The 17560-nt window shown below is 38.0% G+C and overlaps 1 protein-coding gene across 1 annotated transcript in view; it reads left to right on the top strand.

Annotated features, from left to right (window-relative positions):
• TRHR (thyrotropin releasing hormone receptor) overlaps positions 1-9935 on the top strand; it is a 62590-nt gene extending 52655 nt beyond the window's left edge. The window contains exon 2 of the mRNA XM_089898814.1: positions 231-9935. Coding sequence (XP_089754940.1) covers positions 231-638 — 408 coding nt within the window. The 3' untranslated portion in view covers positions 639-9935. The remainder of the gene's footprint in view (positions 1-230) is intronic.
• Positions 9936-17560: the final 7625 nt, after the last annotated feature.

Raw genomic sequence — 17560 nt, 5'->3', positions numbered from 1 at the left:
CACCGTATTTTGGCTTTTCCTCCTCTGTCACACTCTCTTCTATGCCTTTAATCCTGCTTCCTGGGTTCATCTCCCAAATACTGTAAACTGCCTACACTTAAGTCCTTGTCTCAGACTACATCTTGGGAACTAAATGCTGGAGGAGGGCAGAGGCGGAGTCGTTTTATTTTCACGTTTCGGTTCTGTTTTGTTTTAATTTGTGTTTGCTTTGCATTTCTGTTTCTCCACAGGTCACCAAGATGCTGGCAGTGGTTGTCATTCTGTTTGCCCTTTTATGGATGCCCTACAGAACTCTTGTGGTTGTCAACTCATTTCTCTCCAGCCCTTTCCAAGAAAATTGGTTCTTGCTCTTCTGCAGAATTTGCATTTATCTCAACAGTGCCATCAACCCAGTGATTTACAATCTCATGTCCCAGAAATTCCGTGCAGCCTTCAGAAAGCTCTGCAACTGTAAGCAGGAGCCGGTGGAGAAACCGGCTAACTACAGTGTGGCCCTCAATTACAGCGTCATCAAGGAGTCAGATCATGTCAGCACAGAGCTTGATGACATCACTGTCACTGACACTTACTTGTCTGCCACGGAAGTGTCTTTTGATGACACCTGCTTGGCTTCTGAAATAACCATTAGCCAAAGTTGATTCATGAAGTAGAAGAAAATGGATGATAAGGAAAGTGAGAATCTGTGCAGTTATCAACCCAAGAGAGGAAACAGCCAATACTGGTATGTGACGACAGAGCAGATAAAGTCCTCGCCAGTGCTCTAACACTACTGCCCCAAGACACTTTAACCCATTAGAATGATTCACAGCTTCCTTCTCGTATCAAGAAAATGTATATCATAGAAAAACTGAGCAGGTCTGTGAAAAACCCAAATGGTGGAAATTTTCCATTTAATTTGAGACTTTATTTTCTGGGGCTGTGAAGTTTAGATAAAATCTAGACATCAGTTTACCTTATTCAAAATAACTTTATCAAATGTATTTTCTCACCCCTCCCAAATTATTTATACATGTGGTAATTTGGCAACATGAAAATTTTTAATGTTTTCATTTAGCATTTCATTTTAATAAAGTACAGTGCTATTTTCATGAATATTTGAAACTACAGGGGAAAACAGAAAAAAATTTTGAGGAGTAAAAATGAGATTTCAGACAAATATATTCACCATATGAAAAAAAAGTCATAATGCTTATAAAATTCTGAGTTGATTTTTATATCTTACAAAGTGTAGATGGTGAGTCACCATTCAACTTTAATGTAAATAGCCAAACCCCAAAATAGCCAAAATTACTCATTGAGAAGACATGTAGATTTGATATTTAGATAAATCCAGCTCTGTACTCTGCAAGGCGTCTAAATGATGGGTGAGACCGGAGAAATATCAAGATTAAATAACTGTGAAGATACATACTAACATATAATTAATATTGAAAAGTAACCAAGACAAGACCAAGTATTCAAAATAAGGTTTTACTTCTTCCTCTGAGACTTTTAAGGAAGAAAATCCTATTTGAGCATTTGAGAAGAAAATCCTATAAACTACTGAGCCATGTCAAGCAAATCCTTTTAGCTGAATCTAGCTAAAAGTCTGAAACATTCTCAAAAGCTTACTTGCTATTCTAAGTCAGCCAAGGGCTGACTATTACACTTCCAGCTGAAGACTCCCCACTGAGCATTGTAGCCTATGGATTTCAACTTGTCTGCAAGTGTCTTTCCTTCCTGCCTGCTTGTCATTTGTAGGTTCTCTCTCTTTTTTTTTTTCCAAATGCTTGTGACATTTTGTTTACAGTTTCTAAATCAAAGCAATGCAAAATTTTGTTGGCTTTATTTCCAATAGAGCTAAAACTAATTTCATCTCATTATTAATATCTCTTTATCGTTATGACTAAGGCCTGCTCTTCTATTCCAGTGATTATTAGAGAGTTGTGAATGTGAATCTGTCAGGTCCTACTTTAATCCCTTTCAATCGACTCACGTACTAAGATGTGGCCAAGTGTAAAAATCGTCCTTGGTGTTGGTTCAGTAATAACTTTTTTTTTTTTAACATCGTTATTGGGGTATAATTGCTTTACAATGGTGTGTTAGTTTCTGCTTTATAACAAAGTGAATCAGTTATACATATACATATGTTCCCATATCTCTTCCCTCTTGCGTCTCCCTCCCTCCCTCCCACCCTCTCTATCCCACCCCTCCAGGCGGTCACAAAGCACCGAGCTGATCTCCCTGTGCCATGCGGCTGCTTCCCACTAGCTATCTACCTTACGTTTGGTAGTGTATATATGTCTGTATCTCTCTTTCACTTTGTCACAGCTCACCCTTCCCCCTCCCCATATCCTCAAGTCCGTTCTCTAGTAGGTCTGTGTCTGACTTTTAATGACTGGGTCAAAAAGTACTGTGTACTTCTAAGTGCCCCATAGACTGGCATTTTCCCTTTCCACGGTATATACTTATCTTGTGGATTTTTCCCTGAAACCTAATTGCTAATGATAATTACCCACATAAACACCTTCTTTACGAAGAATATTTTTCAAACTTCAGTTTTTAAATGCTGCTTCATGGAGACTCTGCCACCCAGAACCTCAGTCCCGAACATGCTTTGGTGAAAATTGGCCTCATCTACTCCATGAAAACATTCTTATCCTGTCACTGTTTCCGTAAACAAATGCAAGCAAACACTTACAGGAAATACACTAAAGGTCTATATGCACGACACTAAGAAAACTATTTTTAACTGACTTTTCATCCTGGATTAAATATTAATTTTGGGATCATATAGATAGAGCACTAGAGTGACCCAACCCCAAATCACACACGCACGTATGCAGGTGCATACAAGTACATACACATGGATGTGTAAATTGCTTATCCATGGAGATTGGAATATATTAGATTTTTTTCATTATGGAAAAGAACTGATATCATTGAGCATCTACTCTGTCTCAGGCATGCTGGTAGGTACTTAATCAACATTATCTTCATCACAGTCTCACTACAGCTGTGATTTTTTTATGATAAGACCAGGGATCAGGGATTAATTCCCTGAACTGTATAGATATTAGGGAAAGAAAATGAAGAAATGCCTTTCTTTTTTCTTTTTATAAGGCAGCATGCTGATTAAAACTCTTGTGACCTGATGGCTTAAATAATTAAAAAAATATTCTTTGCAGAGTGGTAATATCAGATGTTGAAAAAAATTATGATTAGTTTTATATGTTATACACAGAACACAATATACTCTTCCCACCTTTGGAAATTTAATATATGGGCTCAGTTTTTGTTTTAATGTTTAAAAAGTTATTTGCTAATAATCTGTTAGTTTTAGACCACGTGGGAAATTCAAAAGAACACAGTTCATAGCGTTTCAACTCTAAAGCAAATGCCATTATGAAATTAAATGTTCCCATGCAATATCCAATAGATATTTGGGTTTACACAGCAGAAATATAACTTTTTAAGGTATTCTTTATCACACTGTACTAAATCATAAAATATTGCCATAAATAATCAAAAGTTAACAAACCATCAAATGAAAAATAGATTAAAAATTGCTGACGGAGTGATGTTATTAAGGCCTCCCTTAATAAAATTCCTTGAGCTATTTTATTACTTCCAATTTCATTAATTGCTGAGTGTCTTTGGTTAGATCTTGGACCTGAGGTAATTAGGTAAAGGGCACAGATCATGAATAAAACAAGCAGACATAAATTTCCTCTTAAGACTTCTCCATCAGTATTATGAGTTTAGTTCTAGAGCTTCACTCCAACACAAATATTCTAAACGCTAAAGAGAAATGAGAAAAGTGAAAACTCTGTAATCACTCTTAAACAGGCCAAATGCACGGAACAGCACACCTTGACAATATACCCAAACACATGGCTGATTTGTGCTAAACAGCTAGTTAAGTCAAAGAAAACTATAGCCATAAAACTTAGGTTAGTGTAACTAAGTCTTAAATAGATACTTGAATTGTTTCATTTTCAGAAGAATGTGTTGGAGTAATAATGACAGTATGTCATAGTAAAGCTGAGTCCACATGGTTATGGACTTACTCTTAAAGAATAAGAGTTACATCATTCCAAACTATGTTAAATCTATAAACATGAGAGAAGAGAGAAAAGATTAACTTTTGGGAGGAAAAGGAGATTTTAAATAGCTTACCCATGGTTCTGTGAATTCTATAAATAATATATGCAACATTATTTATGTCTCCCAAGTGCAGCTCACAAAGGGGTTGGACTATTTGATCATGGAGTAAGGGAACTGGATGTGAATGATGGAACAGCCACAGACAACCAGTCCATCCAGGCTAAAAGGACATTTATTTAAAATATTTGGAGTCACTTGTTCTCCTTGGAAAAAGCAGAGTATGAACATCTCTAGCAATGTGTTTTCTGTTTATCTGTAGTTGTCCACAGCAAATAACCATCAAAACCAAGATTTGGCTGAGCAAATATAAGTTTTTAGAGTAATACACATGAAGAAGTCTTACAGCACTCTGTAGTAATAAATATATTTTTCTCTCCTTCCCCACCTCCCCTATCAAACTCTTCTCCCTCCGCAAACATGGTTTTCCTCAGAGCAGCCAGTTTTATGTGACTTTATTCAAGACTAAACCTGGACCTGAACTATCTTAAGTGTACTCTCAAATATATGTGATATGTATGTATGTGTGTATATATGTGATATGTATATGTGTATATATATGTGATATGTATGTGTGTATATATATGTGATATGTATGTATGTGTGTATATATGTGGTATGTGTGTGTATATATGTGATATGTATGTGTGTATATATATGTGATATGTATGTGTGTGTATATATATATATACACACACACATATATATACGTATATATATAGTTGCTCTGAACACGTGTGTTTCATAAAATCATGTTCAAATTGTGGAAGAACTGATGCTTCTAAAGTTTCTATTTAGGTCCCAATTTTCATGGTGGGGAGTCATGTGTAGAGTTGAGCTGCTCAATGTTTTTTCCCTCACAGATAAGTGCAAGTCTGGCATTTCAGAGCTTCACTGAGAAACCAATAAAGGATACTCCATATGTGAAAAACTACTGCAGAAATTTAAGAAAATAAAAGGCTCTCCCCATTCTTAAGGATTTCACAATCCAATGAGGAAAAACTAAATCAATATAATATCATCTCAAGTTATAACATTTTGGCAATATTTAGAACATGAATTAGAAACAGAAATGTTTTAAAGAAGCAATTAAGATCGTTCATGTATTATGATTCTATTTTATGAACTATAATTAGAAATATTGATTAATTTTTAACTTCATTGATCACACGGGGGAGAAAGGTCAGATACAGCCCTGTAATATTCTGTTTTTATGTTTAGTCTGTAATCTCAAGTCACTCAGCAGAAAAGCTCATTTACGAGAGTGCCCACTGGGGAATAGTTTTGTTTCTGAGACGGTTAGAACCAAATGGACTATGCTGATATAAACTAAATCTATATGGTTCTGATTTTAATATTCGAGTAATCTCTGTGAAAAGAATTGCCAAGAATGTTTGTAGACAGTGTTGTCAGGCTTGTTTACATTATTCTACACCAAGTACATTTATGGCAAATCCAACATGAGGTGATTGGTTTATATTTTAGAGATTATGTCTGGAAAAATTAAGCTGGATGAAATAGTTCAGCTGGGACAGCACATTGTCCGAACTGTCAAATCTGGATCCTGCAAGAGAACAAAAGACAGCTTTATGGCCAATAAACAGCAAGTCCACACAATGATCACCTGTATATCCTCGTGGAGGAGCATCTGGGTCAAGTCTGTACTACAGGCTCTCAACTGAAATAATGGAAATAAAAGCATTTTGAATGTTATACAAGTTAAAAGGATGGAATTAAAAACAATGGAGTTGGCTAGAGTTCCTGCAACTTATTGAGCCTCTAAGCAACACCCATAAGTGAATATTTCATTCCTCACAGAATAATGGACTTAATTTTTGTGCATATGGTCGTTCTCTGACTTGTAAGAAAGGGAGAATGAACTTTCTCAAGAATGTTATGAACTGATATTGATAAAGATGGAGACTTTCCAGAACAGAAAAATAAACACAACATGGCAGTAGAATAAGATTGAACTTAACCACAGGTCTGAATTTAGAAGACAATTAAGAACATTTTCTGTATTCCTGAAATGGCACAAAATGCCCCAGTAAGGAGGCTAAATGTTTACACCTTAGCCAAGAATAATAAATCACTTTAATATACATAAGAATTATCTGGAAGCTTATCTTTTTTTTTTTTTTTTTTTTTTTCGGTACGTGGGCCTCTCACTGTTGTGGCCTCTCCCGGACTGGGGCACGAACCCGTCCCCTGCATCGGCAGGTGAACTCTCAACCACTGCGCCACCAGGGAAGCCCTGGAAGCTTATCTTAAAATGCACTTTATTTGATGTTGCCCCAAGATTCTTATTAGGTAATTTTGATCCCTGGAGTCCTCTGACCATACCTGGAAAACCACTGAGTCTTAGCCCCCAATATAGACCTTCAAGGCTCTTTAATATCATAATTCTTAATAAACAAACTACATGAAAAAATCCTTGAGAGTAAGTCTATTTCATCTTTGTATTCCACAAATTATCTAAACTTGGATGATGTCCCTAAGTATCTGGTAAATGTATGAATAAATCAATGAATTGCAAGCTAATATATTTTTTAATTTTCTGCTAATGTCCAATTTGCCTCTAAATCTTTCTACACAATAAGATAACTAGTTCTATCTGGTTTTTATTTTTCTAAACAGTTCTCCCAGCTCAGTGAAAGGCACTACATTAAGTGTGCTAGATGAGGGTCAGAACAATTCCTTACATATGTGTAGTGCTTGACAATTTCAATAGCACTTCCACATCCTAATTTAATAATTCAAGACTAATACATTGCCTCTGCCCTCAAGGAGATTACAATCTCGTGATAACATATTAACACAGAAACATAAGAAATACAGAATGCATAATTGGAAGCCAAATTGTGTGATTTCAGACTACAATTGAACTCTTCAGAGGTAAAGGGACATCTTTGGTGCCTGGAGTCATTAAGGATAACGTTGTAGAGAACACAGGACTTCTTTCAAGGATACGTTTGATTTAGATAAAGAAAAGACAATACATGTGGGAGAAATAAGACGAGTGAGGTCAGGGAGGTACAAATAAACATTAGAGCAAGGCTCTGGACATTATGGATACGGGTCCAAAGTATGTCCATTTCATGAGAGATTAAGGAAGGCAGCTAGTCCTTTCATATTTGCCACCACCAATAAAACTCCAAGTAAAGGAAGTCAAGAACCTACCTGTGCTTATATTTGGTGAGGAAATATTCACCCATACACTAGAATATAGAGTTAAAAAGCATATAGGTCAGCTATATTTACTTTCTAAATATTTCATTTATTATGTATAGAAAATATAGTACACTATTTGTCTTATAAGCATTATAATTCCAAAAGTACTCTTATAGTCTTAATTTTCGAAGTGGAAAATATGTGTATATATACATATACATGTATATCTTTGTTTCTATATCGTATCATCCCCATATATTTTAAAGTATTTATACCTGGGTGTATTATCCAGGGGTCCTTAACAACCCTGGATTTATCCAACTATGTTAACCATAGAAATCAGAGCTAGCTCAGGGACCTAGGCCTTTCATGAACTTAAGCTTTAAGATTAACTTTGTGTTGAAAAGCGAGTAGTGATTAGCTTCAGATCACTTGTGACACCGTGGACTTGCATGTTGCTTTTGATGTGCTCCTGAATGCGTTGGCTTCCTTCTATCAGTTTTAGAAAGTTGTATGCTGACTCATTTCATCACTTGGGAATTAATCACTGTGTCCTTGTGGGACAAGGACTCTTCTTTAAGAAAGTACAGTATCATGTGCTCTGCTGTGGGAAACTGTCTGTACCAATATGTGTATTGTGAGCAATAAAGCATCAAACTGAAAGAACTGGCTCTTTAGTTTTCTTTGTCTTCCAAATTATTTCATTTTGGTGCAGCTTGACTCTTAACCACTTGGTCAGAAGAACATAATTTTAATCCAGTGGCACCCAACATGTACCAGTGTGGTTTTTTGAGATGATTATAAGTAACACAGAGATAGACGTTTTCCATTTCAATAGTCATTTTAATGTGTATTGGAGCAAATATGCCTAGCTCATCAAATTCACGATGTCAATGATGTTAATGAGTTCGCTTGGTGTTGATATTAGATAAGACGAAAAATCATGAGGTTTAAACAAGTGGCTGAAGTGTGGACAGCACTGAAGTAATTGTTTCAGGTGTCTGTCCCTTTTTGAACAATAGCAAAGTAAACCCAGATACTTGTGTGTATCATTGAAAAGCAGATTGCTCCGTTACCTTTGTAGTTCCAAGTAATCTCCAACTTACCTGGAATAAGCAAGGCAAAAATACGTGGACTATAAAGTTCAGCTCTTGTAGAAGTGGATTTGGCTTATTCCTGGGGCCACTGCTCTAGTATACAGACTCTATTTGATAAAGTTCATCTTGCCATGTAAAAGAAAATGCTTGCTTAAGTAAATCTCAAACTTTGCTGGAATGACCTTATTCTTTCATACTTGGAGAACATGAGAAAAATAAAATAAAAATAACATTTGAAGCACTGCAGCACTGAGTGAACAACAGTGGATTCTTTGAATCCTCTTTATTCAAGAATAAAACAACCTTGCCACCACTAACCCTATTTATCTTCCAAAACATTTGTTCTTATATCATGATGGATAGCACCTTCAGCAATGTCACTTTTCCTCAGCCCCCATCCCAGGTCATTAGTTTAGTGGGATTTTACCAAATAGCATATTCCTCTTTCCCAAATCTCCTAAAAATGCTATAAAAATCAATGAAGACACGTTTTCATGCACCATGGTCAGTAAAGTGCAACAACTAGCACACTACCTGGCACATAATGGACCCACCAAAAGTATCTGTTAATGGATGTGAATGAATATGTTTAGCAAATGGTTAAATTTAATGGACAGAAAGCATTTTATGCCACAGATAACTACTAAGAGTATAAATTGCATGTGGACACTGAAAGTCTTAGATCTCCTCAGTCTCAAACATCATCCACTTATTTATACTAACCTTAAAATATGTTCAGCTTCATGATTTAATATTGTTTCCTCTGACATAAAAATCCACCAGGGAATTCCCTGGAGGTCCAGTGGTTAGGACTCTGAGCCTCCAATGCCATGGACCCTGGTTCGATCCCTGATCGGGGAACTAGGATCCTGCAAGCTGTGCGGTGCTGTCAAAAAGTTAAAAAATAAAAATAAATAAAATAAGATAAAAATCCACCAAATGTGATCACTCCATCCACTCCACAAAACTGTGACCTCTGCTGATAGATTTGTTGTAAAAGGTGAGATAATATTAGATGAATCTATGCAAATCAACCAGTGGTAGCAGCCACCTGTGGAGACTTGCATCACATCTCCTCTTTGGCTTCCATGATTTCAGCACAGCTGTGGTGGACAGTTCCATGCACATTTTTTCCCTCGCAGCTCCAGCAAACAGAGGTGACTCTGCTTTTCTGCCTCACAACTTTCTTCAAAGCTGTGGGAAGCCACTCAGCTTGAGCATAGATTCCAAGGGAGTTAATGTCCTTGGGGACAACATTAAGACAGTGAGGGATGAAAACCAGTGGACAAAAGCGCCAGCCTCTCATCTTCTGGTGGAAGATGCTCAACGTTCTGAGCATCTTCAAAAGGTTCTTTAGAAGGTCTTCAGCCTGACCAGCCCCCAGTTTCCATATTGGTAACCAGCTCAAAGACATAACCTTCATTAACTTTTCTTCCTACCTTGTTCCTCTCTCCTAAATTTCTCACTTCTGCTTTCTGGAGTCACCTCCAAAATATAACATTCACACCCAAATCTTTGTTTGAGACTCTGATTTGGGATTTTACAATTTTTTTACGATTTTTATGTGAATGTCTACTCAGTGGCAGGTCAGAAACATCATCATCAGAAAGTAACATCAAGAACGGATCTCACTGTATTTCCAGTCAGATTGCCTTCGAAAATCTCAAAGAACTGACGTTGCATATAGCTACCAGTTTTTACACTTCTAATATAGCACAAAATTTATGAATCACAGAAAAAAAAAAGTTGTTTATACTACCGTAAAGGATCCTGTCATTTCAATTAATCTTTTTTCTTCTCGATCTCTCTTATGTAATTTATAAGTATGTAACTCAGCATATAATCATTGCATTTGTAAAATGGAGATAGAAGCATCTAAGTATGACCTAGAATGTTTCCCTATGAGATCCAGAATTATCTTGATATTAAGATAGTTTTTTAAATTAGTCAAATGGCAAAATTAGGCAAACCTTCTTAACAAAACCACTAGCAAAGCTCATAGCTGTCAAACCATAATTCAAGTGCAGGGATTTTTTTTGCAAGGAGCTCTTTGAATGTCTCTCACTTGAATCAGTTAGCTTCATATTTTGTTATATAGTAGTATAAACCAGAAAAGCCCCATCCTAACCCCAAATACACACAAACACACTGCCAGATTACAGAATATAGAGAAGCATAAAATAATTAAAAAACCAAACTGACCATAGACAGCTTTCTTCATTTCATCCGTATAACCATACATTGACTAAAATATATCATGCATCTACTACATGACTTCAGTCATTCACAGGTATTATAAAATGGACACTAGTTGACTTCAAGGAGTTTCTAATGACTCTGCCATTGCCAAGGTACCCTCAGAGAAACTCCATCATTGTTGATTAAACAATGTTTCAACAGTGTTTCAACTTTTACCTCACACTCCAGACCTTGAAAATCACGTCTTATGTCTTCAGCTATTATGGCAGGTGACATGGTTGTGGCAATTTCCGAGGTCTAAGAAAGACTAACTCTTAAACTGAAAAAAAAAAAACCTGAAAAAGAGGTGACAATAGCAACAATTAAAATACTTGTTTGTTTGTTTAGCTTCTTAGTACTATTAGCTATGACTGGACAGAGGTGTACAGAAACATCTTTAGACAGTATCCCAACAGTCGAAGGGAAGAAATACAATAACAACAACTAAAAGGAAATAAAACAAGGATTAATGAAAATAACTTTTCCAAGTATCATATTGTGTTGGATTTATTGAAAGAAGTTCTTTCAGAATTTAATATTCAACATTTAATAGGAGCACTGCTACTTCATTCATAATAAGTCATTTTCTTTGAGAAGAATGTAATTGTCTACCAGAAGGATCGGAGACAGTTGAAAGAATCATGGCCTTTGCTTGGAACATTGAACACATTCTTTTTAATGCCAAGATATGAAGGATGTGGAAACACTCACTTTTATAGCCAAATGGTGAACTACAGCTTCTTTCAAATTGAGCATTTGCTAAGTTTACCCACATTTCATATTGTTCTCCTAGGTTATACCTCACACTGTACTTCTGCTCGCTGATCGGAAACAGCAATGGATACGATGAGTACGAATTGCTGTCCTTTAATTTCTTATATCAGTTACATATGTTTGGGATTTTATGAAAATTAATATGACCATGTCTTATTACTGGTATGATATAATCAATAGAGTGGCACTTAGGAGACCCAAAGAGATTGGAACCCAGCATTAAAACTGCTTCCTGCATTTAGCAGGCACTGTGAGAAGGAAGTTGAGGTGAGGGCCCATCCATCTGTGGAAACAGAGAGGGAGTCCAGTCTATTAGGAAAAATGGCATCTACATAATTCAATTTAAGGCAACAAATGGGTAGTAAGCATCTACAACGTGCCAACACCACGACTGGTAGCATACATGTTACACTACATATACTCGATACTGGGAAGTTCATCATAATTGTTTATTGACTTAGACAAGGAGAGCACTTGAAAGAAATTAATGATATTCAGAGATCTAACTGGACAAATATCAATGTAAATAATCAGAGCCGTGCTGAAGTGTGGGTGGCTTGGTGCTGTGTGGAGCAGCACAGTCACGAGCTGTAAGTGTTTACATAGACCCAGCTGAAGCCACAACTTCTTCGAGAGCCTGGAATGAGACTGAGCTTTCAAAGTGAGGTCAAGTGACCCCAGCCCTACAAAGGAGACTGAAGAGACTCAAAGACCAGGCAGACGTGACCAACATTAAGCTCCTATGTTCTCACTTGAACATTGTGATTACTATTCACATGAAGGGGGATTTCAGTGTCTTTTCAGGAATGGGATGAGCAGAAACACATGCTGCCCCAACTACTGATTGTGCATTTCCCAGAGCAAAGCAGGCGCATGTTTGAAGAATTTGATCATCAACGTTTTAAGTATTTTAAATACAAGTGTTTATTGGGAAGAGAAAGAACCTCTTAGTTACGGGTTTTAAAATTCTGATTAACCACCAAAGTAGGAATGAAAAATGTCCCAGAAACCAATAAAAATTATTAAAATCTTGTGTATGTGTTTGTTTGTGTGTGTGTGTGTGTGTGTGTGTGTGTATTATTATAAAAAAATCTATCCCAAGTAACATGACAGATTTTAATTTGGGATCACAAGTAGTGACCCATACAGTTTATAACAGAATAACTGAAAGGATTATTTCGTTTTAGGACATTTTATATGCTGAGGCTTATATAGAGTTTTTAAAAGAAAAAAAATGTTTTGATCATTATGGTAATGGAGAATAATACAGGCCTCTAGTATGGTTCTCCAAAAGAAGAGTGTGTCAGGAATTAGACTCTCCAGACTTTTAGAATTCCAGCCAGTGGAAGAAAGGAGTCAACTCAAAGGGAAGATGATCTCAACATTCACCAGCTGCTACAAAAACTGACCAGTCCAGCTTTGGTGAATATCAAATCACAACGTGGAAGCTTACTTTTGAGACTTTAAAGTAGATGTTGGTTGAAATCCCACTAGTACAACTGTTAACTATGTAATCTCAGGGTGGCTGTGTAATTTCCCTGAGCATCTATAAAGTGACCAAAACAACATTTAGGTAAATTTAAATAAGAAATGTGTGCAGTGTATCTGGCACAGTGACACACACATGAGAGTCACTAAATAAGGATAGATAACAATAGACATTGTGAGAATTTTTTTTAGAATTTCAAAGGCATTGGAGCTTCCATGTCCAATAAAGTTATCTTTGTGAGCACCGTATAAAGCATAAAGATTACTGGCTCTATTCCCCATCATGGACACAAGGAAGACCACATTATCCCAACCCCTCTGCAGGCAAGTTGTGCCATGTGACTAGTTGTCCTAAATGAGCTAGTATGCTACCTCCTTCTCCACCATCTCTTTCTCATAACCGTTCTCATTTTCTTCCCATTCATTCTCCTCCTGGTCCCTCACGGAGCATTATTAAGGTCAGGATGCTAAAACATCAGCATGGTGCAAGAGTTCATTGATAGAGACTCTTTTTACTCTGATTAGGGACTATTTCCCAGAAAAGATCCTAGGTGTGTATTCAATTTACCACTGTTTTACCCACCAAAAAAGCAATATAAGTCATAAGTTAAATATACAATTTTTAAAATCAAAACCACATAAACATAAAGTTATAATTTTTCTGTTTCTGGTACTATAAATTGAAGAAAATATCCTTATTGTACTGAGGGTTGACATCATATATTTAAGGAAGATAGATGGGTGGATGGATAGATAGATGACTGATAGATGACAGATGATAGATAGATAGCTGAGCCAACCAGATAGGCAGCTATTTGAACATTTAAGCTACTAACGGGTGGCAAATTCTTTCTTTAAAATTTTTAAGAGTTACTCTTGGTACCCTTCATCCTCTTACTGTTCTCCTTGCAAGTCCACAATCTAGGAGACTCACCAAAACTCCTATGTGTTGCCCTTCCTACATCCCACCCCCTCCACTCTCAGCCCTCTGTTTAAAAAGGCAGCTAACTCATTCCATACACTATCCACTGCCAAGAGGCAGCTTTCACGTTGGTTCTTATCACCCCTAGGAGGATACCACTTTCTACAATCTCCTATTTTGATACAGCACAAAACAAACAGAAAAGTTTTCTCATCAGATTTTAGAAAAAGACGTTGAATGCAAATATGCTGAAACAATGGAAATGAAGCAAAAGAGGATGATCTTGTCTGCCAATAATGTGACATTAACTCAAAGTGCCCTAAGGCAAGAGTGCAGTGTCTCTGTTTCCAAGCAAATTGAAATCCGGTGTCCCAAATAGATAGTTGTGTCTAAAACAGAAGCAAATATATTCTGGATCTTCCTGGGATTCACCGGTCTCTGGATATAAATGAAGTCACAGTAACGTTAGTATTATACATAATTTCACTGGCTGGTCAACCCGCCTGCCTAACAACAAGGCCTCAGTCTCCCTTTCAGGTATTTCTTGCAGACCTGGGGGTATATCGCTTTGCTCAGGACCTGTCTTATTTGTCTCCAACTTCAGCCTCTTTATTGAGGCAAAACAACAAGATAGTATCTCCTAGCTGACGTTCTCATCATGGCAATGTAGATTTGCCCAAGGAAACATCTCTTCTGACTTTGAAAGATGTAAAGTGTTAGAGTTGCCCAAACCCCCACCCCCAACAAAAGAACACACACACACAAAACCCAACTGCATTTTTTTCCTTACTCCATGTAAAATCCCCTTCTTTCCCCTATTTTATACCATGTTTTGAGATAAGCTTGGCCCTGCATACCACTGCTTATGTTCTGTGTGTAGCAATGATTCCTATAAAAATAAGCTCTTGAAAGGCTGGGAAAAAGCAACATAATAATATCCTTTTCTTCTCCCCCACCTCTCCTCTCAGACACTCATCACAAAACTTCCCAACTCTGGCATCTTTTTCTCCTTTAATACAACTCAGCTCATGAATGTAAATAATGAAGGGCAATGGCCCACCAGAGTGGTGACTAAATCCCAGTTTCGGGTCCGTAAAAATTACAGCTGTATTGAAAACAGATTAAATTTGAGGAACAAAGTAGATGTGCTGGTTTATTTCTTCTTTCTGTAACTTGTAAGAACAAATGGAAAAAAAACCCCAAAACTCAAGGGATCCTTAGCTTACTTCAAATCTTAGTTCAATCCTACCCAAACAAGTAATACTAATGCCAGCTTCAGACATGATCAGTCCTGGCTTCAGATCATATCTCAGCCAGCAGTAGCCTCAAGCATTCAGACAGCTTGAGTGAGGGGCAGAGCCAGAGTGAAACATATATTTCTTTCATTAGACCCTAAATGACTGGAAAGAAAAAAATACTGCTTAGTTTGACCAACTGACATCTGATAAAAGTGGAATTTTGAAATCAAACAGGGAGCTCTAGCTCTTAAGATGCTCAAAGCAAATGTATTTGATGATATTTATTCTACTTTCCAGCTGTTGTTTTGTTTTTTAATATTTATTTATTTATTTATTTGGCTGCACTGGGTCTTAATTGTGGCATGCGGGATCTTCATTGCCACAAGAGGGATCTTCGGTTGCGGCTTGCCAGATCTTTAGTTGTGGCACGCAAACTCTTAGTTGCGTTGTGCAAACTCTTAGTTGTAGCATGTGGGATCTAGTTCCCTGACCAGGGATCAAACCTAGGCCCCCTGCATTGGGAGCATGGAGTCTTAGTCACTGGACCACCAGGGAAGTCCCCTTAGCTGTTGTTTTGAAATCCTATAGACTCTGCACTGACATCGCAAAGCATTCTACCCAACAAACCTAGAACGGCTGGATTTGTTCAGTGCATTTGGAGGAAAGTCACAGAGGCTACACTCTACTTCCTCACAACCTGTAGACATTAACTGATAGATTCACGTAATTCAATTTTATGGTGAAAACCTGCAGCATTTTTCTCTCCATGTTTTAGAGACCATGCAATTATTCATTCTCTTCTTTCACAGTGATCTCAGGAGAGAGTGAGGTCTAAATCTTCACCTGCAGGTAAATACAAACTTTCATTAGCAAAAGAAGAATGCAAACCAGAAGTTTAATTTTGGTTTGTACATTCAAATCACAAAGCGGCAGCTCAGCCTCAATAAGACCAGAGTCAAATAAGCATCCTTTAAATGGAATCCTGGAAGTCAATTTCCCTCTTTGCATCTTACTTCTCCTGGAGAAATTTCCCCAGCAATTAAAGGTCTTAAATTCATGGAGAGTGACTGTTACACTGTAGAAACCACACACGGAAAATTGGGAGACACATGGCAGCATCAAGCCGTGTAATTAAGCAAATTGTCTTTATGCTTTTCTATGAATATGAATGAATGACTAAATGACTGAGCAGCACGGCCTCTTCATTACCGCGAGAGCAGAGGCAGGGGAAGCACCTGGGTCTCCAGGAGCTCCAAGGAGGGCTAGAAGGACTAATAGAATCAGAAGCCAGTGCCTCTCAAAATGTAGGGTCCGGATGCTTACCAACAGAAGATAAAAATAAATGAAACTTGCAGCTCAGGTGCAGTCGTTGAAACATTAGCCTGGGGCAAAAAGGAAATAAAGTAGAATATCAAATATCATCGCTAAAAGGCACCTAGGGAAAGAGTGGGATCTGTGCTCTGAAAGTGGGTGTATGGTCAGGCCACTCAACATGGCTGTTCTCTCGCTCTCTGTAATCCCCTTCTCGACCAGTGCCTGCTTCACCTAAGCCCTTCACACGTGACTGACTTGCCTAGTACTTGCCCCAGGCCCCAGCTGGTGATTGTTCTCATCAAAGGGGCCGGAAGGGGCGTACCCCTCTGCTGGTTTCCCTGGTAACTAATGAGCCCACCTGCTGTCAATTCCCCCTATAACTAGCAATCTTCGGAGAAGACCGCCGCCATGTCCTGTCCGCAGTCGGCTGCACACGGTGGGGTGTTGCTCCAGGACCTTGCTTCAGACACGTAAGTTTCCCCCACGCATTAAACCACTGATGTCTCTGTTGCTGGTTCCAGGCCCCTTCTTGGGTCTTAAAGCTGGGCAAGTACAGGCCTTGCAGGGCCGGTGGGTGCAACCCAATGGCGGGTTTTCCCTAAGTTTTCAACTTCCCGGCCTCAGCACTGCTCTTCAGCCTTCCCATAACTCCTGCCTTACTCAGAACAATTTAAAACCCTCGTGTGGTCACAGAGAGCTGGGCTGGGGCAAGCTGTCAATTCCAAAAAAGGCTGAGGAAGAAAGCAGAGAGCCGTGGACTGGGCTCCCTGAAGCACCCCAGTGCCTGGCTGGCGGAATCGGAGCAAGGCCTTGGTCAGGAGGCACCTGGGGGGAGAGCAGAGGAAACACGAAAAGCTGAGGAAGTAGATGTGGGAGGCTAATAGGGCCCAACAGGACACAGCAAGGAAACGGTCAAAGAAGAGGAATTAGGGTCCATTACGCGGGTAGCATTTGCTCTGAAAAGGAGCAGTTATGTGGTTCTGGCTCGTAATCTTTCTGGTAGACTTAGTGACACGTTCCACAATAGTCCCCATATTCATTTACAATGATTCTGGATTTCCCCAAGGTCAGTTTGAACAGTTCTTTTAAAATGTTACCAGGAACGTTTAAACTTATGCATTTGGTGTTCATTGTGAGGAAATATTTATAGAAGAGAAAAAATAGAAACAATCTAA

This window comes from Delphinapterus leucas, chromosome 17, assembly GCF_059928025.1.
Source record: "Delphinapterus leucas isolate spDelLeu-1000000601 "Yukka" chromosome 17, BTC_Dleu_Yukka2, whole genome shotgun sequence".
In the NCBI taxonomy this organism is placed as follows: domain Eukaryota; kingdom Metazoa; phylum Chordata; class Mammalia; order Artiodactyla; family Monodontidae; genus Delphinapterus; species Delphinapterus leucas.
Note: the sequence above shows the minus strand (reverse complement) of the source record. Positions and strands in the feature narration are given on the sequence as shown.